The following is a 25,522-nucleotide window of genomic DNA, read 5'->3' on the forward strand; positions in this document are numbered from 1 at the left end:
ATTACAAGTATTTTAGAAATCTAGAACATTCTACGCAACTCACTCCTTTGAATGCTCCTATATATCGTGTTAAGGGATATTCAGGTTCACAAATACAAATCAAAGTCAAACTGAACTGTCCTTGCTGATGGTATTTGCTGACAGAGAATGTTTTGGAGATAGTTTTTGTTTTCTGAGTGCTTCTCACACTTCAGTGAGGCAGAGGACTGAGCTTTCAAGACTTCCAGCAGTCCAAGAGCTGCTCCAGCCCCGGAGCCAGTTTGGGGGAGGGAAAGAGAACAGAAGGGGATGTAGCAGTTGTAAATTTCCAAATTCCCCACAGCTCTCCAGTCAGTTTCTCTAAGGAGAAACCTTCCTCCTATTTCCTATGCTGCTCGTGTGCACAGAGCCTTTACTTGTAATTTCTGGGCTTACCCAGGATCCATCTGGGCAGCCAGGGCTCTTTTTGATTTTTCAATATAATGATTTCTCTACTTCTGTAGGTTTGGCAAAAGAGAAAATTTGTGTCTGACAAAACAGAGGAAGCCTGAGGTAACACACACAAACCAAGCACATGTGCTAGAACAAGTCAAAGTCATCAAGGTGCCTCAGAGCAGCAGTGGGATGTCACTTTGCTATGCCAGAAACCCAGGCTCAGAAGGAATCCTCCTGCATATGTCACTGAAATTACAAGTTTGTCTCACACTTAGATAGCCTGGGGGGGTTAGCACTTGTAACTGCTCCATCCCTGGAATAAGGAGCAGAGCTGCATTCCAGAACACTGGCACGCTTGAAAGATTTAGTTGCAGAGTAAGAGATGATGTTACTGTAAAAACAAGATACTGAAGGGTTGTACATTTCACTGTGTATTTAACAGTTCTGTATTTTAAACCAGAATAACTGTGTGAGACACTGAAAGCAGTTCTGGACAAACAATACAGCCTGAATCTGATGATAAAAGTAACAAAGCTCTGGGGACTTTGTAATAAAAATGTATTTTATTGCAAATACATTTCTGGCAGCAGAGATTAAGCTCTACTGGATGCAGAAAAAGAACTAAAGGAAATGTTAAGAAAATGAAGACAAACATTTGTATTCACTTTTATTGACAAGAAAATTGGCTCTGAGCTGGGGGTCAGTGGCAGTAGACTCTGTGAGTCATATATTTGTGTTAGAATATTCCTGAAATGACCCAGTCCTGTGTTCATCATTTGCATGACATTATTGTTTCCACAGTCAGGGTTCCTATGGGGCTCAGATTTCTGTAACAACCTTTGACAGGAGATTTGAAGTGCAAATGGGAGTTGACTGGCACTCAGAGATTTTACTGGAAGACAAAACCCCACAATTTTCTCTGTTGTTCCCCTGTCCATGGCAGCTGTTGTTCTTCCCTTGTCTTTTTATAGAATCATAGAATCATTTAGGTTGGAAAAGACTTTCAAGATCCTCGAGTCCAACTGTTACATGAAATGAAAGAGCTAATTGGCGTTTTTGAAAATCTAGCATTAAGTAAAGCTGAAAGTTTAAAACAGGTTTGATAGAGAAAGTGAGAGCCCCATGATGTGTTTCTATGGAAACTCCAGTTTAAGGTTTTATCTGATGGATTCTGAAAAGGGTACAATCTGCCTCTTTTTGTGATTGGGTAGACAGAGGAGAAATACAGCAGAATCAGTGTTGCAAAGTGATCTTTGGAAAGATAGTTAATGAAGTGCTTCAGGATGAAAACTGCTGTATAAATGAAAGGTGACATTTCTGTCTTAATCACTGCCTTTAATGATGAGATTTTTAGGACGGATTGCTGGAGAGAAGCCGCAGCTCGGCAGTCGAAGTACTGGTGTGAGTTTCCATTCAGCTGCTGTTGCTGAAATGTTTGATTGTTTTCACTGAGTATCTCAGCATTAACTTCGTGCTTAGAGTTGGTCATGGGATGTGGGCATTTCCTGCACACATCTCCAGGCATTTCCAGTCCTGACTTATCACATCTGTGCCTTCCTCATTCTCTGCTGGTAAATGTCCACCCTGCCCTGCTGAGCCACATCCCTGCACTCCCAGAGTCCCCACAGTGGCCTCTTGCTTTCTCTGATTGTGGTGGAATTCCAGAATGGTTTGGGTTGGAAGGGAACTTCAGGTCCATCCATGGACTGGACCAGGTGCCTCCACCCAGCCTGGCCTTGGACACTTCCAGGGATCCAGGGGCATCCTGTGCCAGGGCCTCCCCAGCCTCACAGGGGAGAATTTCCTCCCATATCCCATCTAGCCCTGCCCTCTGTCCATGGGCAGCCGCTGCCCTGTGCTGTCCCTCCCCCTGTGCTGTCCTGTCCCTCCCTGCCCTGTCCCTCCCTTGCCCTGTCCCTCGTGGTGCTGCAGCCTTTGCACAAGCCCCGAGCCTCGGGCTGTGCTAACGAGGCCAACACTCTGCAGTTCATTCCTCAGAAGTGGAATGTGCTGGTCAGAGGTGAAAGCTGTGGTTCACAGAGCCCTTGTGCTCTTTCTGTCCATGCTTTTATTCACTTGATTTCACTTTCTTAATCAACACAGATCAGTTCACAGCCCTAGAATTCATTATGCACCATCCATTCATCCTCACTTTCCACCAGATCTTTCAGTAGTTCACAGCACAGACTGATTCTTGCTCAATCAAGTTTGAGTTCAGCAGTCAGAGGCATCTTGTGCTGGCTGTGGTTCATTCCCTCACAATTCCATGGCCATACAAATGCCTTCATTAGCCACATAGCACATGCTCCTGTTTAGAATTGGTTGAGGCTGAGACATCATCTCTGTCTTCCAATACTGACTGCTAGAGCAAATGAAATAACTCATGGTTTTTTACTCATTTTTACTCTAATGAGTTCAGGAACTACTTAGACTCTTTTACAACAAGTATAGATTCACTCCTGAATTGATGCTTTAAATGGAAGAGTAATATGGAAAAGAGCAGAAATTTATTTCCAATTTAAGGAATGTTATTTCCTCCCACCTCCTCATAAAACTCAAAGCTACCTGCAGTTTATTTCCTCTTGATTTGGCTCTTCATCTTTTGTTGAACTATCTCCCATGTTTGCTGCTACTTTCCTTGGGGGAAATACTGTTGCACAAGTAAAATATGGAATATAATGTAAAGAGCACTGTTTCCAACAGCAGCTACCAGGCAGCCCTGAAGTTCAGGATTTTTCATTCTGACACAAGTGTTTGATACTGGAAATGAAATATTTCAGCTTTGGCTCATTTGATTTGTTCCTTTAAATAGATCAAGTGGAGTACACCAAGTGTTTGGAGCTGTAGCACAAAATAAAAGGAGAAATTTATAAGGGTTTAGATAATTTTAAAGATAGTGAGAGTGGTTTAATGGGAGAAAAATTTACTGTTTCCATTGTACAAAACCAAACAAAAACAGGCTGGTGCCAGCAGCTGAACAATGTAAAATAATGACTGGCTTTGTCTCTGTGAGGCTGTTCAAACCAAATGACTGAAATTATCCCAATGACGTGTTCCCAGTTCAAGAGATAAAAATGAATTCATGACTATTGTGCATTTCTGGCCTTCATAATTCCACTCTCAATTCTGGCTGCATCCTCCCCAGAATCTGGGATAGCCGTGCAGGGCTCTGGAAAGGTAAATTGCTGGCAGACAGTTTGAAAAGGATTCATTATCACCATGCCAAGATAGAAGAGATTTTTTTCCTTCCTTGATTTGTAATGTGGTTGCAGAGTCCAGCAGTTGCTGCTCCAAGTGAAGTCCCCAATCCCAGAGAGGTCAGCTTTACCCTGCCTGTTCTGCAGAGGAATTCACACAGATTTCAGACACGTTCTACAGAGTGCTGACAAGGCTGTACTGAACAGAATCACTGATCTTAACACCCAAACTTCATTGTGAGCAGCTCAGACTCCCTGTCTTGTGACAAAAGGACACTTTCTTAGCATCCAGATCTTCTGTGTTTACTCTGTGTAGTTTGGGAATTATGGCCACACTATCAGTATGGTTAACTACAAGTCCTGGCTGAGCTGGAGTTGCTGCAGTCATTCCAAATCCATCATGTGCAATATTCTGCAATAGAACAGGGGAGTTACAGCAAACTGTTTGTCCCCCAGGGCCAGCAGTAACATTATTTGAAAAGAGAACAGAAATGATTAAACCATTATGGCCTCTGACTCTGATCTGTTTGGTTAGAAGTTTGATAAATTTGATGACTGTTTAAATTACAAGATAGGATGATAAACTTTTCAAGAGGATATTGCTATATTTAGTAAATCCCTCTAATAAAGCACTGCTTTAGAAGCTTTTACTCAAGCTTCCTTTAGAGCTGTCAAGACACTCTTTAGTCAGTGACTTTTATTGCTTGTCTCTATGCAGTGTTTGTTGAGCAGCTGATTATCTGATCATAGAACAGTTTCTGGTGTGCTTTGTGAAAGAAATATTTTATTTTTATTTCTACTGCTTCAGCAGGACAATTTCATATTGGGTGCATCTGTTCTTATTAGTCAGAGCTAAAGTAGCTCGAGGGAGCCCCACAAAGCTATGTAGATTCTTTAAAAACTCTGTGACTGATATATTGCTTTATGACTCCCCACTGGGCTGATTTTTGCTATTTTCTGAAACTTATTTAATAGAAAGCCTTTTTTAGGATTATTACTGTTAATTATTTTCCTTAAAGTAATAAGATGCTATTTTTATTTCCAACACGAAAGAAGGTTGGTGTGTACATAAAACATCATAGTCTGACTTCAGTGCTATTTTGGTTGAACTAGGTGAATTAGAAGCAATTATTTTGTGTGTAAATAATGTGGATATTCCTGAAAAGTGTGGGGTTTTCTTGTATAAAGTCTCTTTCCTTGCATTTAATTCAAATCAGTTTCCAAACATTGGACAGGGCCTGATTTTAGGAAGAAATCTCTACAGAACACCCCAAGCCAGGAGGGAATTGTGCTGAAATTTCAGTGATGGTGAGAGTTTACTGGCAGTCAATACAGAGGTTAAAACATTCCAAGTGTGGCATAAAACAATCCCTGACATCCTCTCCTCCATAAGATCCTGTGACATCTCTGTGGCCTTGGCCGTGCCTGGGCTCTGCTCATGAGGAGTTTCCCTGGCCCAGTGGATGTCCCTGCTGCGTGTCAGATGTGCCCACGGTGCTGTGAGAACAGGACACGGCTGTGCCTGAGAGGGGCAGGAGAGCCCCCTGGAGCCCTGCAGCTCAGCTGTGCCTCACACCCCTGCCATGGGAGATTTCCCTCCAGGGATGGTTCCTCTGGCTCAGCAGCTGCTGCAGTGTGCCCCGGTGGTCAATGGAACTGTTCCACTGGAGCTCACAGGGTGCATTAAACCTGCAAAGTGCTGCTGATTCTCGGGCTGGCAGTCTGTCATTACACCATGCTACCTTTCTCTTTAATGTGCTTCTCCCTCCAGGAGTGGTGCTGTGATTAGCAGTGTGCTGGATGTGGTGTGTGACCCTCTCAGTGTTCCGTGCTCCCAACACAAATCCTTTCATTTGCTGATTGTTTAGTCCTTCCTGCTTCTCCACCTGTTTCTGTTGTGTTTTGCTGCTGTCTCCAGGGAGTGGGCAGTGGTGTGAATGTCTCTTGTCACACAGCAGCTGAAGATGCATTTCTTTCAAAGCCTGCAATCGATTTCCTGAGTTACTATTTTTGCTCAATTTGTGATAGACTTGAGGTCTCGTTCCTTGTTAAGTTGTTGTAGAGCTCTCTGTGACTGGTTAGGCTGGAATCAGCACGGACAATGGGGGAAGTCCCACTGCTTGCCTCTCCTTTCATCCACAGAACTGTCTTAATGGCTTGCAAACTTTCTCAGCTGAAGTCATCTCACATTTGGAAGGAATTTATGTTTCTATTTCTTGCTCTATGGATTTGTCCTTTGACTTTTTCATGTAGGTTTAAAACACAATGGAAGTGCCTGAACAGTCTGTCCACAGAGATGCCAGTTACACTGAAGTAATTAAACTCGTGCCAGTGTTTCCACTATAAAATGCATTTCTCCAAGTTTTATTACTCGGTTTCAATAGTTTGTTCTTGTAAACAAGATGTACACTCAGACAAATTGTTTTGAAATGTGTTTTAAATGTCCCTTTGCAAATTTTTTGAGCCGTAACACAACTGGGGAGAGACCTGAGCACTTGGCTGAGTTTTGGCTTTCATAAATCACAGAGAAATGTATTATTTTTCCTAGTGAAATGGTGCAACTTGTACCTAATGAGCCTCACTGCTGCTGGGGACATTAGGCTTAGCATTTGCTTCTACTGTGATTTCAGGGAAACATAAAAATGAGAAACTATTGCTGTTAGGCACAGATTAAAAATTCTACCTAGGCCTAGGTAGCTATAGGGCATGACCGAATGTTTCAATTTTTCCCCCTTAATTTACAACAACAAAAAAACTTTTACAAGACTTTATGGCACTAAAGGAGGTACAAAGGCTTGAAGGAGAAAAATAATGTCAGTAGGTTAGATGTTAAAGACTCTAGTGCTAATGATAAATATAGCCCAATTAAACTGAGGCACAAACTTTTCCAGCAGGTTCTATCCTGCTTTAATGGCTGGGATTTACTGCCAGCAAACTCCATCTCCTTGAGACTGATATAAATAGAGACATAAAATGTCAAGCTTGACAAGCAGCATTTCATATCAGGCGCTGTCTTGCTCATTGTGTTCTCCAGTCACAGATTGTCCTTTAATACCAAATTGTAAACCCACCTTTTCAATCAGCTTCAAGCCAAATGTTCTCTATTATAGTGTAACAACCTCTGCAGTAAAAAAGATTTTGGCTCTGCTGAGCAAAGAATTTGCCCTGTGCATGACAGTCCCCATCTCTGGATTTCCATGTTGATTTTAGATATAATTTGTCGTTATGGAGATTTCTTCCCATTTCTGCTGCTCTTGAGTGCAATCATAACTTTTTGGTAATGAGAAATTATTTTCTTGCTTGCAATTAAAGAAGAATAGAAATGACATCTATGTCAGTGCATAGGTTAAAGCTGTCCTAAAGTTCTAGTGTCATTTAAGTGTGCACTTACAAGAATTAGAGTTTGAAGAAGAGGGGACATCTGCAGCCTGTGTAAATACCCATAAGTGTTTGGGATTATCAGAACTCTGTAGGGGGAAACCTCCCAGTCTTTAAATTATTGAAAACATGGAGAGAAATTCCATTGAAGAAATTGAATTAATTCAAATACTCATATGAAAATCAGTATTCCAATTACAAACTCAGAAGAGACGGTGATCTTCTGTTGGATATTGGAAGTAAAAGAGAGAAATCCCTAAACAGCAGGACAAATATCCTGTTCCTCTGGGGAGTGAGGAGATGCATCAGTGAAGGGAACCCAGGGCAGGCATAATGCAGTACCTGACGTGGTTGGAAGGACAAACAGACGGTTTTAGGAGGAGGATGCAAGGATGGAAGTGCAGAATATTTGCCCTGGAGCAGGACTGGGTGACTCAGTGGCTGTGGAAGGTTTGTCAGTGGGAATGCAGTGGAACAAAAGGTCAGGGCACAATTCAGAAACTGCAGAGTAGAGCAAGGTGAGGAGGCTGCAGAACCTGGCTCTGCCAGAGGAAACACTCAACATAATTACCATCCCAATTTGTGTTACATAACTTCAGATGATGAGGTCTGCATTTCATTTATGAATGGGGTACAATCTGGAAGGATTTGGATGTCTTCTTCCTTCAGTCACTCACGCTGAATATGTAAGTGCACAGTGCCCTGTACCCTCAGCTGAAGTGACTGCTGCTTGTTAAAAATAAATTCAAGGACAAGCATTTGACTTCAGTTAAAAATACAAGCAGCAAAGGGGTACAGCTGTACCGGGACAGCATTTGGGCTGCCATGGCCTTGATACCTTGTTCATGATGTTATAAAGATTCATTGTAAGAAATGACTCAAAAACTCCTTTTTTTTTCCTTGAGCTTATTCTTATATACAGGTTTTGAATGGGAACGTTTCCTGAGTGGTAAATTCTATTTTGCCTTTGTATCTTCTGTCTCCATCTCTGCCATCTCATAAAATGTTCATTATGTTGAGCCCAAAGTGACTGAGCTGAACTTTCATGGGATGATTTGAGCTCCACAGCAAAGCCCAAGATCAGGCACTTGCCTGAGCTCATAACTCTCAGCAAGCAATTGTAACCTCTGAGGATCTGTAGTGCTTCTCTGAGTTTGCAAAGTGCTTTGAGACTTGTGGATGTAAAACACTGTGCAGATGTATTGTTTATCTGGTTTGTAAATATTGATGCCCAGAACTACATTGGTATTTTTAGAATTAGGCTGTAGTGAATCAAAATGGTGATTTAGCAGTACCTGGGGCTGCAGTCTGTGCTTCCTTTGGGGTACAAAGAGAAGAGGCTCTGAAGATACTTCAACCCAATCCTGTATATTTGTTTTGTCTCATCCTTAGCCTCTCTTCCTCTTGGGAATTGGGGCAGTGAAGTACATTTCCATGTTTCCTGAAGTCATTTGCTTAAAATCTCCTACACATGATGTCAACTATGTGTGGAACTAATGAAATAGAGTAGTAGGAAGTTCCTAATGTGCTTCCCTGCTTCTTTTCCTGCTTCCTGTTCAGACGGGGTCAGCTCTGAGGTCACATCACGTTCCTCAAGGCTCTGTCTTGTCTGGTATTGAGATCACCCCGTTTCGGAATGGCTGGGGACAGAGTATGGGGAAATGAAGATTTAGACGCCATTCATTTCTCACTGTGGTGTCTCTGTTCCAGAAGGGATCCTCCCGAATCCCCCACAAGAGGGAGTTTCAGACTTTGCTATGGGGGAACCAAGGCAGCACCAGAATGCGAAGAGCACTGGTGCCCGAACTGCTTTCTTCAGATATTCCCATTTAAAAGGGCTCAATGCACCCATACCCACTGCCCCAAATCCCAGGCCAGGCCGGCAGGGTCGTCCCCATCATTGCTGTACTTCGGCTGCGGGGTTTGTAGGAGGAGCCGTCTCCGTGTGTCCCCATGGTCGGTGTTATGGGGGCTGTTGTCACTGAGCTGTTCTTGTTGCTCAGCTGTGCATAGAGGTGCTGGCTCCTCCTGCTGTGCAGCCCAGGAGCCTTCGGAGCACGTGTGGGTGCCTCTCTGTCATCCCAGGCCTGCTCTGCAGCCCCTCGTAGGGAGCACAGGGTTGGAGGAAAGGCTCTGGGGTGTGCAGGGCTGAGCACCTCACCCAGCACGGGCACTGCTGGGCTTTCCCCCTGGGGGCAGATGCAGCCCCCAGCTGTTGGTCAGTGTGTTTAACACCCTCTGGCCACAGGGAATCAGCCCCAAGGCTCGGCACAGTCAGAGGGAGACACGGGATCAATATCAGCCGGGTCTGTGGCCTGAACTGACAAGCCAAGTAAATGATGCTGATTGATCCTGAAAGGCTCAGCTGAGAGGAAGCCAGGAATGGGTTTGCTCTTCACCCTTTAACTGAAACTGTTCCCCACTTCTGGGTGCTTCCAGTGTGCTCAGGAAGGTCAGAAACGTAAGGGCAGACTTTGAAAGTTATTCTGAGCAATTGACTATGAAAACAGGGCTGTTATTTATTCTCCTGCTAAAATTATTTGTGCAGAGAGTGAGACAGAGCGCAGTTGTATCATGCCAGCCACCTTCGCTGGTTCTCAACTGCAAATTAAAGTAAAAAACCGAGAGCAACATCAGTTTAAGTGAATTTGAAAAACCTCTCCTTGGGATGAAAATAAGGAATAAAGGCAGAAGTCTGCCTCTACAGATCTTCTCTGAAGCACCATATCTGAAAAGGGGCCTGTATTGGTAAAAGCTGACTGCTTTTAATCTATTGTAAGGCTGCACTTTTATGAAAAACCTTCTGGCTGAATGATACATTCACTTATGTTTAACCAGAAAATCCATTAGAGGCACAGAATAGATCTTCATTTCAGATTGGGTGAAAGGAAACCAAGGCTGAAACACCAACAATATGTAGCAGAAGTTCAAAAAAAGTTAAGTTAAAGGAACCAAATTAAGGAATTCAAAGAAGTATGAAATTATTCAAAGGCCTAAGAAAGGCTGTAATGGAAATACAATATTTCTGATGACCCATACATTGTTCTGCAGTCCCTATTCAAATGATCAAAGTTTTGGGAACACCTCCCAGTGATCAGCTGGGACCTGTAAAAGTTCTCCTGGGTCCTTTTCCTGGGAGAAAATGCTGCCTTCATGGACACATATGGGGAGCTGCTCTTTCTAAGGGCCTTTCTCCAGTTCCTCTCTGGAGCTCCTGCACCATGAGGGGGGCTTGTGTCCTTAACACCCCGAGCAGGCTGCACAGTTTGCTACAAGGAGTAGCTGTGAGCTCAGGAAGGTCTCTGTAACAAACACGTCTGGTTTTATATGGAGACAAACATAATTACTTTCAGCTGAAGTGCCCTTCCTGCTTAAACTACTCACTTCATGTTGATTTAGGAGAATGGGTCTTACATATCAAGTGCAAATGATACTTCTTGAGTGCCATCTCAATCCCTGAGATCAAAAATCAGATTTCTCTTGGGTGAAAATGAGTGAGGTTTATTACTGGTTAAGTCTCACTGTTGCTACTGTATTAATATGAGGTTCTGCTCTGTGGGAAGGAAGTGGATCCTCCTCTAAATCCGTGCTCTGTGTGTTCATGCAGTGGGGTTTGTGGGCGTGTTGGAAGGGACTGTCCCACCTGAAACCTTTGTTTCTTTTCTTTGATTTCATTCAACAGCACAGCATCTTTTACTTTGTCAATCCTCACTTTTTTATAAAAGCAAATAACTTCCCATGTTTATTTGTAATATATCTATCAACAAAAATAAATGTTCTAAATGCATTTTATAAATTCTCATTTTAAAATATGAGGCATAGGTTGCTGTGAGTTTAGAGAAAAGTCAGCACAGGTTTTGTGGTAAATCAGTTTGTGAGATTTGTCTAAAGCGTTCTGTAACTCTGCAGTCAGTGAACTCAACATCTTTTCTCTTTAAAGAGAATGCTCAAATCCATTAGTTAATTCAAGCTGAATAAACTCTGTGGTGTGCCAAATACTATAAAAGGGAATATTGAATTGTTCCTTGGAAAGGCCCCTAGGATCTGTCATGTCCATTCAATATTTTTTTCACTAAGATGCGGATATGCTCCTGTGTCTTTATGAACCATCATAATGTGAGGTTAGTTCTGTGTGACCAAGTAAGAATATGAGCCTGATGCTCGCTCAGCTGACAGCACTTGGTGAATCCAGGGATTGTGTTGTGAGCTGCAAGGCCCTGAGTTCAGCTTCAGTCTGCTGGTGACACAGTTCTGTGTGTGGGTGTGGGTTGTGACCTCCTGCTGCAGCAGCTCAGAGCAATCCATTACCCTTGGAGTTATTCATGGCACTGCCAGCCCAGCTCAGCCATGTGGCATTTCAGAACTGCACAGAGCCCAGCTACAGGGCCAGGGGGTGTGCCTGGGACCCTGGGGTGCTGGGGGGCCTCCAGAGGTGAATATTCACATTTATCTAACTGATAAGGCTCTGTCATGTCATCTGTTTGTAGAACAAATCCATCTTGGCTTGCTGCTTCTCCCTTGCCCATATTCTGCTCAGCCTGGGGGAGGGCACAAGACTTTTCCTCCAGAGCAGGACAAGGAACGAGAAGCAGGAGGTGTCTGGGGCAGCAGTGCAGAGGCCCTGGCACATCCTGGGGAGGGAGGCGTTGCTGCACAGCACAGCTGCAGGGACACTGCACAGACATGATTTCTCCATATTTAATTTATGCTGCCTGGATTCAGATAGTGAAAGATCATCCAGGGAGACCTTTTTGCCACTGGAATAGCAATGCCTTTTCTTTCCAGCCTTCTTTGTGCTTTTGGAAACTTCATGCTATTTTCTGTGACTGTGTGCTACCTTTATATAACCCAGGTAATATTTCACAAGCATTTCAATGGACAATGGTGCTGTCAAGGACTGTGGTGCTGCTTCTCACATTATATTGCTAAGCAACATACAATACAGCAGCATGATACCTTCTGCAGTTGGTAAGGAGTCAAGCTCCAATATTCAGTAAAATTATTCTGATCTACTTTTCTGTTACACAAGAATTCACTCATTTCAGCGCATAAAGATTTGTATAATTAGTAACAAAATCATACAAAAGTTGAACATTTTTGTGGGTTTTTAAAAAGAATTTAAAAATGTACATATATAAATATTTTTCCTAATTTCCCCCAGAGAAGGTGGTTTTAGCTATTTTGAGGTTGTGTGGCTTTCACTGACTTTGTCAAGATTTGCTTTTATCAAAGTACCAGTTAAGTAAAATGCTTCAGCTTTGAAGCAGGTTTGTTTGCTTACCTGCTTAAAATTACAGATTTGCTGGAATACCTCACTCAGAATGGACCAGCTTGAGAGCAGAGAGAAGATGTCAAATCTCTGTTCAGATCAACAGAGATATTTCATAACATCTACCTGAACACAGACTACAGTATTTGATAAGGTGGAATCTCACTTCTCTCATGTATTCTAAACTCCTCTGTTTAAAGCCAAGGCATTTCATAGTGGAGATCATTTTTGTCAGCTGATCTCACCTCTAGAGAAACAGATGCATATTTTTGTTTATATTGATATTTTAAATAATTCAATAGGACCATCACTCACAATGTGAACCTCCTTTGAAGGGAGAGAACCTCCTTCTCTCTAAAGTATTTCAGTAGACCCTGAGAGGAGAACTGTGGCATTTGGAGGTTTAATGAAGCCTTTGCTGTGAGTTGTTTCAGCAGCCATTAGCACCAGTTCCACTTGCTGGCCCTGGGTAAGCAAAACTCTCATGTTGCTGCTATCAAGGACTATTTCAACATTTTACTCTCAGCATTAGCCACTGTGATAGGGATCAAAGGAGACTTTGTATTATTCATCTTTTATCTTAAAGGCTTGGAGCATGAGGTCAAAATCAGAGTTATTGTCAGTGATGAAATCACAAACTGTGCAGTATTGAGCAGGGCAAGATCAGCAAAACCAACCATGTAGAACAGAAATTATTTAGGTGCTTCCAGGAGGGACTGCTGGGAACAGCTGGGCTGATGTGGTGGGAGGGGAGGATTTGGGAAGCTCTTTCACAAGAAAAAGCTTGATTCCCATGGAGGTGGTCTCCCTGGCTGGGTGTGGGATGTGTGGGTGGGAATGCTGCTCCCCCAGCAGCCAGAATGGTGCCAGGACTCTCCTTTCTGTGGGTGCCAATGTGCTGGGACTGCCTGGGAGGGAGGCAAGGCCTGTGCCTGGGAAACTCTCTTCTTCCACATGGATCTTCATTTCCACATCCTAATTCTAAAAAGAGAGACTGAATTTTGGGGAGCTGAATACCTCTGGAGGGGTACTTAGCTCTCCAGGTGGCATATGGAAGAAAATAAAGGCTTTGAGGATAATAACAGTGGGTAGGGGGTGAGACAGAGCAGCTCAGTGTGTGAGAAATGGTCTTCACTGGAACAAGAGCACAGTAAACAGATTGGCTGATAATGCTGAATACCAGGCAATTTCCTTTTAAATTAGCAGATGGGAGGGAAAGGAATATAAAAGGAAGTAAGAGAAAAAGAGAAGCTAATGATGAATGTTGAACGGGAACAAAATGTTGCCAAGACATCACGAGAGAATGAAGAATTGATGAAGAAAGGGAAATTAAATTGGTGCTTGGTACAGGAACTCAAAGAGCTTTGAAGCCCCGGCTCCAGTGGCTGAGGAGGGCTCTGTAGGATCCTGGGACAGATGTGTTTTACTGACATGCCCCTTGTGGCTGCAGAATTGGACACGGGGAGGATTTTGTGCTGATGATAAAAACCTGCAGCAGAAGAGAAGCCCAAGAGGGGATCTCACAGTCTGTGCAGCCTGAAAGGCATTTCTGAGCATCAGGCAAAGCCAGTTTCATCTGACACTAAAATTATTCTATCAAGTGATGGGAACTGATTATAGAAATTTTTTGTATCTCCTTGTCAGAATAAGAAGGCAAACGAGGACAGAGCTAAATCAGATAAAAGTAGGCTGCCAAAAAGGAGGAGGAAAAAAAGTACTTTTAATTCTTCCAGTCATTCTAATAATTTCAGTTAGAACAAAGCTGGAAGATTGGAGAGTCTGGAGATGCCAATATTGCCTAGGGAGAGGTGGACACACACGTCTGAACAAACAGCATCAGAGCTGAGTCTAAAGCAGTTCCACACTGCCCCAAGTCAGACTTGATACGGAAAATGAAGAAGTTAATGAAAAGATGAAGAAGCTGAAACACCTTACTGGAGTTTCTAGAGGAGATGAGATACACAGGAAGATCAGTTACAAAACCCAGCCTGTTCCACCAGGAAAGGGGGTCTAGAATGAGTGGGTAAAGTAAGCAGAGACAGAACGCCTCAATGTGGAAATCCAACTGTATCAATCACCCACATACACAGAAAGAGGAACTCGTATATTTAATTTGGGTTTAAGTAGACTAAAATGGTTTTCTTTCATTTCTTGTCTTTGTAGCTGTATTGCCTAAAATGCTGTAAGGAAATGTTAATTCGACTTGACCTTCATCTGTGCTGAGCTAAGAAGTATTTCAGGGTAAATGGGTGAAGCATCCCCCACCTGAGGGCTGACCTGTGGTGGAAACATGAATCAAGAGGGTGGAATTCCCAAATAACTGTTTTAGATTCCCAAAATACTCTATAGGAAAGATAAAGGATGAGCTTCACATGGACTAATTGGAGAAGTATCATAGGAGTCAGGAAAGGAAGTGCAGGGTAAGTGATTGATTGGTCAGGATTTTTGTTCATCAACATAATGAATAGCAGGTCTGAACCTCCCAAGGATGCCAAGATGAGCATTTATTTTCTGTCTTTTCACCTTATGTTTCCTCTTCCTGTTGATTTCAGTGAAGTTTCGCATTTTCTAGCCAAGTCTGAAATGAGATTTGCTGGAAGTACTTTACACCCACACCAATATCTCAATAATTCTATGGAAACTGGGTTAAAACTGGTTTCTCTGTCAGGTATTTCGATCTGTTTCTGAGGGCCTGGCTCAGGCAGTCTAATTGAGTGAGAACAGAGACTGTGTTCTCATACTTTTATTCTGCCTAAAGCAAGGGAGAATATTGAAAAGTGAATGCGAACCCAAAAGTTACTGGACAACAAAAAGGAAGACTGACAGTAATATCCCAAAAAGAAACGTTATAAGCTTTTTTTTTTAAACCAGAAACAGATTAGAAACCCAAAGAAAGAATAAGCCATCATTTATCTTGGGTTTCACTTTCCAAATGACAGCAACAAACAAAAGTTATCTCAAAACCTTTGCGTTTTGTTATGGGAGCTTCACATAATGCAGGAACCCATATGGAGTAACTTAGCCCCAAAAAGCCATGAAATGAAGGAGCTGCCTGATCTGGAAAGACAAAAATTGGCTGAATCTCAAAACTGAAAGGGAAAGAAGGAGGGAAAGACAAGAAACAATAAATGAAGGCAAAGAATGAGCAGGCTCAGAGCAGACAGACTGACGGCCCTTGAGGGCTCACACCACATTTTAATGCAGCAGCTTTGTTCACATGCCTAAACACTATCTGGAATTTCTTCTTCTTTCTAAGCTCCATGTATTTCTGGAGAGAACTTGCAAATGGAAAGGAGTCCAGCATTTCTATACTGTAACTATGGATGTGTGGGAATAATCTACTGCTCTGTGGACATCAAGATTTCAGAGAATCTGGGTGTCAATTTTTTCCCTCATTTACATTGAGTATGGCACTGGCCATACCAGGAATAGGGAAGAAAAGATGATATTCAATATGCAAAAAGATGTATAAATGCTACACCAGGGCTTCTATTCCAGCAGACATTATTGAGGATTTAGTAGTTTATTTGCATTTTATTTCTTTTAGCCTGAATCTTCACAGAAACATCAGGTAGAATTTCTGCCCATGTTTCAAGAGTCTGCATGTGATTCCCTCATGTTGCTGTGCAGTAAGATCCCTTCAGAGCTGCAGTCACCATGAATTCAGCTTGGTGCAAGAAGGAAGGGTGAGTAAATGTCAATGTAGTCTACACTTGTAAGCTACTGACCCAATGTTTGGGTATCCTCAGGATCCTGGTTAAGTACCCAAATGTTTCTATGCCTGTTTCTCTGAATTGCACATTCTGGGGGTATTTCATGGGAGTTTTTATTAATGATACATTGATGTTACACTGTTGCTGCTGGATCTCATTTCCATAACACAGCAGTGAAGAGGAATGCTCTGTCCCAAGCTGTCCATCCACACACTGATCCCAGGGCATCCGGAACGTGAGCAAAGCTTTGCAGAGTTTTACAAAAGAGCTGAGAAAACAGCAAATGCTTCTTGTTCCTGTTTCTAGGAGACAACTGCAGGAACATAGTGAGGAATCTGTAGAGTCAGCTCAGATGGAATCTCAGCAGACAGCTCGGTAAATTTGGCACAGAACTCTGGGTGTTGCAGACCTTTTGTTATTTCTGCCCAGGAGTCAGTTTAGTTTGATTTTCCCCCATTGAACTGCCAGTAGGGTTTTACTAAAGAAACCCAGAGACACTTTCCTCAGTCTGAAGTTTACAGTAGCAGGAGGTGATGATATGTTCTAGTGACCCTGAAACAATGTCCTGATGTTATTATCAATTTTTGGGGTCTTTAAAATATTGGCTACATTTGATTGTTGGCATTTTTCACAGTAGAATTTTAATGTGTGCTCCTTTCATAGCAATAGTTGTATTTTCTATAATTGCTATGGAGCCTGTTACTCTGAAGCATTTTGTTGTTTTCTTTTCTTTAGAATTTTGTTTGTTAATGATTACAAGATTTAGTAGCTTGTGGCAGAGATTTAAATAGAGATAAAAGGCTCAGTCTGTTCAGCAAATGGCTTCTAAAGGCAAAGGGGGTTCAGGAAGTGCTGAGCTTTGGGCATGTAGCAGACACAGAACTGCTCTTCCACCAGAGACCATGCTGATACACCAAACTCCTAATGCTTCACAGCACAGAGAGCACTGAGGGAAGGTGTGACAGGAGCCAGTCCTTGCACTGATTTCCTGGGGAATGTCTTTCACATTGCCTCTGTCTCCAGCACTGATCTTGGAGCTTTTCACACTCCATTTAATCATTACACCTATTTTTGCACATGTTTTTTCTCTGTGGTGGAGCTTTGCTGAGTTCTGGATGAAAAGTTACCACCTCAGATGTGTGATTAGAGCATCACCTTCTTCTGAAAATTAAGATAAAAGCCTGCTGACTTAATAGCAGGAGCATTTGCACAGATAGAATCTTCATAGCTGGGGCTGCTCTGCAGCTGGGCCCTCCTGAAGATCCCAGTAATATTTAACTTCTCTAAATGAAATTCTTCCCCCCCAGTATGGAGTAACCAAGGCTGCATCATTTCCATTTGTGCCCGTGACATATTCAAGCACATTTCTAAGAGCTGTAGTTCAGCTCAAGCAGCAAAGCAGCACAAAAGGGCTTTGGCATGAACTTCTGGAGTCAGATGATCCCTGCACTTGCTGTCCAGGGCAAGATAAGCTGAATCTCAATGGGAACAGCCCCAGCCATGAGCAGTGACTTTGAAAACGTGCCAGGTAAAGCCAAAGAAACCGAAGCCGGTTACTGGGTATGAATTGTTATTCAGCCCTCACAAAAGAGGAGGCTTTGACAACACCCCCGGTAACCTTGGCAAAGGGTTTTGTTAAGCAGGTCTGTGCCTCGCTGGCTTTTCAACCCGCAGGCATTGATTGCTCCCTCCTACAAGGGAATTTGTGTTCCGGGAGGGGCCGGGTGGTGGCAGCAGCCGGGGCACCACGCTGCGCCTTTGCTCCGCTCCCAACGCCGCCTCCAGCCGCCGCTCTGCTCCCGGGAAAGGGCTGGCACTGCCCTCGCTCCTTCCTGCAGCCTCAGGGGCCCTCGTGGCTCCTTGGAGAGTCACAGAGCTCTGGAGTCACTGAGGGTGGAAAAGACCGCCAAGATCAGCAAGTCCAACTTGGGTTTCTCCCACTGTGGGACACTACCGAGGATGATGAGTTATCTTCTGGATGAATGGAATATTATTTTGAAGAATGGAGTGTTGTTTTCACAATGTCTCTTGGCTGCACTTGTTTAGACAATATTTCCACTTACTTTTTCCTGTAGATCTTTAGGCACCTGGTAGAATAGGAAACAGCCTTTTATAGACTCTGCTGGCTGTGTTCTATTGCTGCTATACATGAAGTGGGGAAACATGGTCCAAGCAGACCTACAAAGGAAACCCTTTCCCCTGAAATAAATTCAAGACCAGTTATATCACCAGATTACACTGCAAACTTAGGCTATTGCTTAATGTGGAAATAAGCAATTACTTCATGATAAAGATTCAGTGCTGATCCTTGTGGCTGATAGAGAGATGAGGTGATTTGCCCCAAGCTTTACAGCAAACCAGAAGCAAGGGTCATCTTTCTTGTTTACAATTTCATGTTACGGTGTAAAATAAATGCCAATGTGAGTGATGATTCCATCTGTTAGCAAAAGACATAGGAGTTAGGAAGTAGCAGCTCCCAATTCCTCCAGTGTAGGCTGACATATTGAGCACGACTGGAGCCTGGGACATAAAAGATGCTGAAGCAAACATCATGCAGCCATTAGACAATTAGATAGAAGCTCTTTTTCTGTCTCCAAACCAGCTATTGAGGAGAATGCAGAGAGGCTCTGATTAGACAGTAACAGAAGACATTTAATTTCCCTTTCCATCCAACAATTTCTAAATTCCTTCCTTGAAGAGTCAGCTTTCCATAACTCTCCATTTTGTGTTCCACTTAACCTCGTGGGTATTGCAGAGAACGTGCTCGCTGGACTTCTCTTTCCACGCTCATTAGTTCAGTGAGCTTGGCTCATTTCCTAGGATTTGGTCTAGCACAGCCTCTGACCATCCAGGCATTTGTCTGAAAATCATTTCCCTCTTCACTTCTGCAGTTTTCCTTTCAGTGCCTGAGCAATTAAAATCCCAAGTGATCAAAGCCCTGGTCTTCCAACTGTCCCTTGTTTTTCACAATCATGGCATGAGCTCCTTTGCCTCTCTGCATGAGCTGAGCTCAAACGAAGAAGGTACGACAATTGCTCAATTGTTAGGAATTGTGAAGAGTCTTAGCCAAAATATTGACATCATTCTGACTTACACATTAAGAATTAATTTTTACTAGGTCTGTAACTAGAGATTAGCGAATCATTTGGATGTCATTAAAATCAAATTGGTTGTCACAAAAAAATCATTGAGGTCTAAACAACCATTGCTTTTCACCTTCCTATCTTGATTTCTTGATCTTAGCTATTCTGTAGTATCCTGGATTATTTCTGACTCTTCACAAGGAAAGACTTCACAGGTGTTTATTCTTTTCTGGCTCAAAATTGTCTCTATTATGTATATGCAGCATCTGTTTCATGGCAGAATACAAATTGTTTCTCTGTATATAATTTGTCTTGACTCAGATGTTCCTTGCAGAACTATGGGTTCCTTTACGTCGACAGTCCTGATTCTCCAGGCATTTTTAGTCCCTTGTGATCGAGGAGTCAGTGAGTCACAGCCTGTTTGTGTATCCCCACATCCTGGGGTACAGAACAGGCACATGATACCTGCTCAGGCCTCCTTCACCCCCAAAGGTCTCCAAATCCCTTCCATACCCATTTTTGACATCTTGGAGGGATTCAATGTGTCAGTCAGAAGTCCAGACACCTTTTTCCATCAGGCACTGCTCGTGGCCCGTGGACATGGCCCAGAGCAGGTGGAGCCCTGCTGACAGGCTGTGCCGTGTGCCTGCAGTCCCGAGTAGGTGTTTTTGTGGGGAAGGTGGAAAGAGGGAGGTTTTTTTGTTTTGTCAGCGAGTGGGAGAAGTATTGAAGTTGTAAAGAACATCGGGAGCGTAGGGTGGAGGGGGGAGAATAGAGGGTTTGCAGCACTGTAATTTCCCCCAGGGCAGAGATCTCGGAACAGTATTTAACAGGCTATAGACTGTGCAATACTTAAAACAAATAGATGGAAATGAGTCTTTCTTCTATTAATATGGCCTAGCCCTCAGGAACAGTGCTAAAATGGGTTTGCAAGGCACAATTACCGCAGAGCCCTGTCAGGCTGCTGTTAATTCCTCCAGGCAGAGCTCGGTGTTTTGCTGCCTTCAGCCAGCCATTCATTTGTCCGCCCACAGCGCGGAGCCCCCGGCGGCAGCGGGAGCGCCAGAGCCGCTTCCCGGCGCTGGGAAGGGGGAGCTGCTGAGGCAGAGCCTTACCCAGGGCCCGAAATAGCAGCCCCTGCCTGCCTCAGGGCTCTGGCACCAGCCACGGCAACCCCAAAATGCACTCGGGCTGCTCTGGGTGCTTAGGGGGATTCTTGCCTTGGATTCTGTGAAAAACATTCTTTTGAAACAAGGTATGTGTTAATGCCTTCGCTGGAGTGTGGAGGGAAGAGTTTGAATTGTGGGTTCGAGGTAAAGTTGATCCTAAAAGCTAGATTTGAGGAATTATTTCAGGACTGTTGTAACAGCAATATGAATTTGCCTTTCGGAGGCACAGCTTGGTTTAGAGTTGCACTTTGATATATTTTTCTGTTATTTTGTGGACTTGTCTTCAGAGAAAATGAAATTTTTATTTCTCAGCCAGGTGGTGGAGTCTTCTTCCTCAGCCCTTGTACTGTATCATTTATCCAAGAAGTTCAAAACATGCAAAGCTGGGAGGTTTCAGCTCCTTTCCTGTGAGCTAAGATACATTTCAGTGTCCCTATCACAGAAGGTTGAGGCACGGGGAGCAGTTGTGAGTTAGGACAGGTCTCGAGGAGGCAGTGGCAGACCCAAGGAGCAGAGTGAAGGTGACCTGCCTTGCAGTGCTGCGATCTGGCTGTCACCTGATACGGGCTCTGTGGAGAGGCTCTGGTGTCATTTACCATCCGAGTCCAGCCAAGCTGGGGCTCGTCCTTCAGCTCCTTTGCAGGAGCTTTTCCAACGCCAGCCCAGCAGCAGCCCTGGCTTGGCAGAGCAGGGAAATGCAGGACGAGGTCCCCAGCCAAAGGCTGCTGCTGCAGCAAGTTCCCAGTGCCCGGCACAGAGTCCCGGAGCTGCCTCCCCGTCAGGCGCGGGCTGGGCTGTTCATTGTGCAAACAGCCTCCTTCCTCTCCATGCCAGCCCGAGGGACACGGCAATGGCAGAGTTTATTATAAACTGAGTGGAGGAACAGACTATTGCTGGAGGAGATCCAGGGTTATAAAAGATTGGAGCGGGGAGGGGGAGGAGGAGGAAACAGGACATAATTTGTGTTTGTGCGTGACGGGGTGCAGACTGTTGGTTTCAGCGAGGCATTCCCCAAACCCTCAGGACTTCTGCCTGGTTTTGGTGGGATTTTGTGCAGTGCATCCCGTGCTGTGTCAAAGCCCACTTACTTTTTATTGTATCAATCATCCTCTTTATGCAGCACCACGACTCGGAGAACGCTTGCAGGTCCTGTTGTGAATGAGCTGCGCTTGCTGCCAGCTCAGCCTAGTTACTGCTGTAACTTAGTCTGGGGGATGGGAGAAAAAGGTTGCTGCTACTTTAAATATAATGCATTAAGAGGATGCTGGAAAAAGGCCTGCATGCTGTAATACCCAGCCATCGAGTTGGAAAAGGAGCCAGATGTAATACAAAAGAAGAAACACAGCCTCTTATGGATGCTGCACTAATTCATAAATCAGGTGAATCAGCTTAGGCAACTGCTGTGTTTTTATGCCTCTGCTGCATGGAGAACTGCATGTTGGATGCTTTTATTTGAAGTAATGGAACCAGATAATCCTTTGGACCAGGACAACTCCAATGGTAAGAAGTAGGAAACATAGAAGAGAGAGGGGAAAAAAAGGATAATGAGAGTATCTGAGTTGCCCATCCTGCTAAAGGCACAGGGGTAGGCATGTGTTTGTACTGTCTTCTGCATGGATAAGTGGAAATGAATGTGGGAATGTGCTTCACAAGAGCTTAGAAATCCCTCTGTTTACAGGGGCTGGAGACAAACATGTAGTAGACTGATACATTGAGATATTTATTCTGCTGGAAGGAGCAGGAGGCAGGCAGCATTAAGCTGTCTCCTGAGCAGTCTGTGCAGAGGGAACAGGGACCTGTGCATTCCACCTTATTCAGCTTGGGGGGCTTTTTGCCACTGAGAGAGAATGGAACTTTGTGCTGTATGTGCTGTCAGATGTAGCATTTGGGAACAGATTCTTTATCTGCAGAAAGCTTTCCTACAGGCAGATGCATGAGTAATTTACTTAGGAGGATATATTTAGCCAAGGACCACATAAATTCGCCCTGGAATTAAAGTACATGGTTAAAAATGCAGCTATTCCATGGATTTATTGCATTCCACATGCTGATGTTCTGCTATCCAGTCTATTGGAAAGCACACAAAAAAACATAAATTGAGGGGAAAAGTTGTTTGCAAGTCTCATTTCTCTGTTAGTGAAGAGAATTGGCTGCATTGAGGACAACAAAGTATTCATGTTTATGAAAACAATTTCAGATGGTGATTTTTGGAATAAATTGATTCTCAACTGTTTAATATGCATTCAGTATATTCTGAATACAGCTTGAAATCCACTAAATATTCCACTTCCCACATAAATATTGTTCAGGAAGTAGTTATGGATTTCCCACAGCATATTCTCTGCTGGTAAACAGAGCTTCAAGTCCAACACAACTGCAGTTTTAATATCACAGAGACCTAAAACTGTGTGGAAAGAATGTGGTTAAGGGAATGAAGTAACATTTAAACTATGTGAACAGTTGACTGGGCACATATAAGTAGGCAGCACTGCTTTACTTGGGGCTCTGTGCCCTGCTGAAATAGAACTTAAAATAATCAAGGACAGATTTCAGTGGTGTTTCAAATGATGATATTTGCATGAAAATATTAAGAGGGGAGTCTCACACTTCTTATTTCTCTTTTCTATTCTATTTCATATGTAGTTATATTAATTCCTCTCTGGAAGAACAGCATCTACCTCTCATGTCTCATACCTCCTCTTAGACACTGAGACACAGAATTAAATCTCATTTTCTTTCCAGCAGGAAGTTTTAGGATTTCAGAGAAGTGCATGCAGAGTTGAGCTGATATTAACAAACATGTAAGCAGGTGTTCTTGCCCATCCCAGTGTTAGAATCTGGCATTTCGGAGTCACAGAGAGTGTCTGGGTTCTGAGGGAAATAAAAGTTTAACTTTATTTTCTCTAATATGTTAAATTCCTCATTAAATTTAGAATGCATAATTTAAGATACATAGGTTCTCATTCTTTTCTTACAGACATCTGAAGTATATTCTGTCACATTGTGTAGAAACTTCGTTTTCCTACAAAATATTTGAATAAGTCAGCAAACACTGGGAAGGTTCATAGGCTGGGAAATGAGAGATAAGCAAGCACTGCTGGTACCAAGGATCTGGGGAAAAATTTCATTGCTTCCCCTTCCTATGTAAATCCCCATCTTCTTTTAGTTGTGTTTAAATTTCTTCGATTTTAACGATCTCATTGTAAACAAATGGGTTGAACCATTTATTGATCACAAGGTCAATTCCTTCCCTGTGCTGCTGCTGGAGCTGCAGGACTGAGCGACTCAGCTGCTGCTCTGAGATCCCAGGCATTGTTTTGCATGAATTCAGTAAACAGAAAGTTCTGAGAAATCAGCCAGCAGAGTGCTGTTCAGGAAGATTTGCCCCTTGAGAACGTTCCGTTGTTCTGGAAGCTGCTCCTCGGTCCCTTGGATATCCAGCAGCTCTGGACATGCTGGGAGCTGTTGTGTTTATCCAAGTGGGCTGCTCATGTGACAAGTCTTAATGCCTTGGGGAGTGACCATGACTTAAAACTCCTGTGCTTGCTGGAAAAGTGCCTTTTTACCTTCAAGAATGCCAAATCAAATCCCCTTTTCTGCCAGCCAAATGAAGTCCATTCTTTAATTTTTGCTCTACCTGTGGGTTAACCCTCTACCTTAAAATTCAGCCCTGGTTCCTTCTGTGTTGCTTATTCCCAGCACAATCAAGAGATGACTAATGACAGAAAAAGCTGTTCTGAAGAATTTGTGGCAATAATGTATTGACAGTTGCTTTTTGTGCCTCCTGCAGCCCTTCCATTTGCTTACTGACCTGCATGAATTCAGCTCACAGGACGGTGGTGGAATATTCAACACTGGGAAGCTGTCTCTCATTTCTTAGCACAGGAGGTTTTTTTCCTAAACAAATTAAGTTGCCAACTTTTCATGGAGATGCCTCATAGATTTATTATTGCTTGTAGCTGAGCAGGGAATCACCACTCATTTATGTGGGGGCCTGACATGAGATTTAAGAGCTGTGTTGGTTGCCTTGACGTAACAGCCCCTGGAATAAACCCTGTGGGTTTTGCATCACCTGTGGGTGCAGTGCTTACTGGATTTTTCTCTGTGATTCTCCAGGGAGCTGCAGTGCTTGACTGCCTTGAACACAGCCTGACAGGCTGCTCTTCATTTGGAGATTTGTGCAGGGAGTTCTGTAACTTTTCTCCTCCACATGGGATAAAGGCTCACAGAAACTTACAGGTTCTCATATAGCTTATAAAAATCATTAAAGCAACCCCCACATTATTTTCTCCTTCTCCCCCACCCATTATTTTCTTTCCATTCTCTGGAATGCAGGCATGTAGAGAAACATTATTGTCATTTTGTGGTGGCTCACAGCTCTGAGTTTTTGAAGTGTTCTTTTTAATGTAGTGACATGGATTTACTTCTTTTCACCAAAAAAAAAAATTCTTGGAAGAAACTTGCTGAAGAATGTGCTGATTCTGAAACCATAACCCTAAATTACCCATTTTGGAGGGATGACATATCAGAGCTATGGATTTCTCTTTTGTACTATAGCCACTTGCTGCTCCACAAATAAAAGACAGCTCAGCAGCTTTCTGCAAGCTGCTCAAGATTTATAAGATGTTTTATTTGTGTGCAAACTCTTGAGTACAAAATATCTATGAATTATGTATTCTTTGTGTCTTCTAATTGCTCAGATCTCAGTTTGTACAGCTCTTGTCAGCACTGGAACCACCTCTGAGTTTATTCTTTTCTGTGTCCTGACAATATTTCTTTGTGATTCAGTTGTTAATCCTTAAAGAGCACAAGATTTTTATTAGACTTTTTGAACAACCTTGTAGACCAGATCCCAGCTACTGGTTTTGGTGGAATCATATTCCCTACACAATAGGTGTGAATCACAGATGCAGATTTTGTGCCACAAAGAAATGAAATTAAACCATTGTGCTTTAATAACACAATAATTACAGCATATTTTTTCCAGTCTTTGACGTACACATTGAGCCAGGTGAATTACTTGGATGGCAGCCAAGCTTGAACTTTGCTGTTGGTAATTGAGATTCTTCAGGCACTGTTCGAGGGCAGTAATGACATCCTGGCCTCAATGACACCTTGGCCTGCATTAGAAATCACACCTGGTAGAGAGAAAAGCTGAAGCAAGGATTGGAAACACGGGATTTTTTGTAGGTTATGTGTGGTAGCAGAGTTGAGTGGGAAAGCTCCAGAGGAATGGGAGCTCAAGGATTGAGCAGATTACTGCACAATGATTTGTAGATGCATTCTGTAATTTCCAGCT

The 25,522-nt window shown here is 43.2% G+C and overlaps 1 protein-coding gene across 1 annotated transcript in view; it reads left to right on the forward strand.

Annotated features, from left to right (window-relative positions):
* The first annotated feature begins 21,218 nt into the window (after window positions 1-21,218).
* DAB2IP (DAB2 interacting protein) overlaps window positions 21,219-25,522 on the forward strand; it is a 151,087-nt gene continuing 146,783 nt past the window's right edge. The window contains exon 1 of the mRNA XM_063174536.1: window positions 21,219-21,602. Within this exon, the coding sequence (XP_063030606.1) occupies window positions 21,485-21,602 (118 nt within the window). The 5' untranslated portion in view covers window positions 21,219-21,484. The remainder of the gene's footprint in view (window positions 21,603-25,522) is intronic.

This window comes from Melospiza melodia, chromosome 22, assembly GCF_035770615.1.
Source record: "Melospiza melodia melodia isolate bMelMel2 chromosome 22, bMelMel2.pri, whole genome shotgun sequence".
NCBI classification, from domain to species: domain Eukaryota; kingdom Metazoa; phylum Chordata; class Aves; order Passeriformes; family Passerellidae; genus Melospiza; species Melospiza melodia.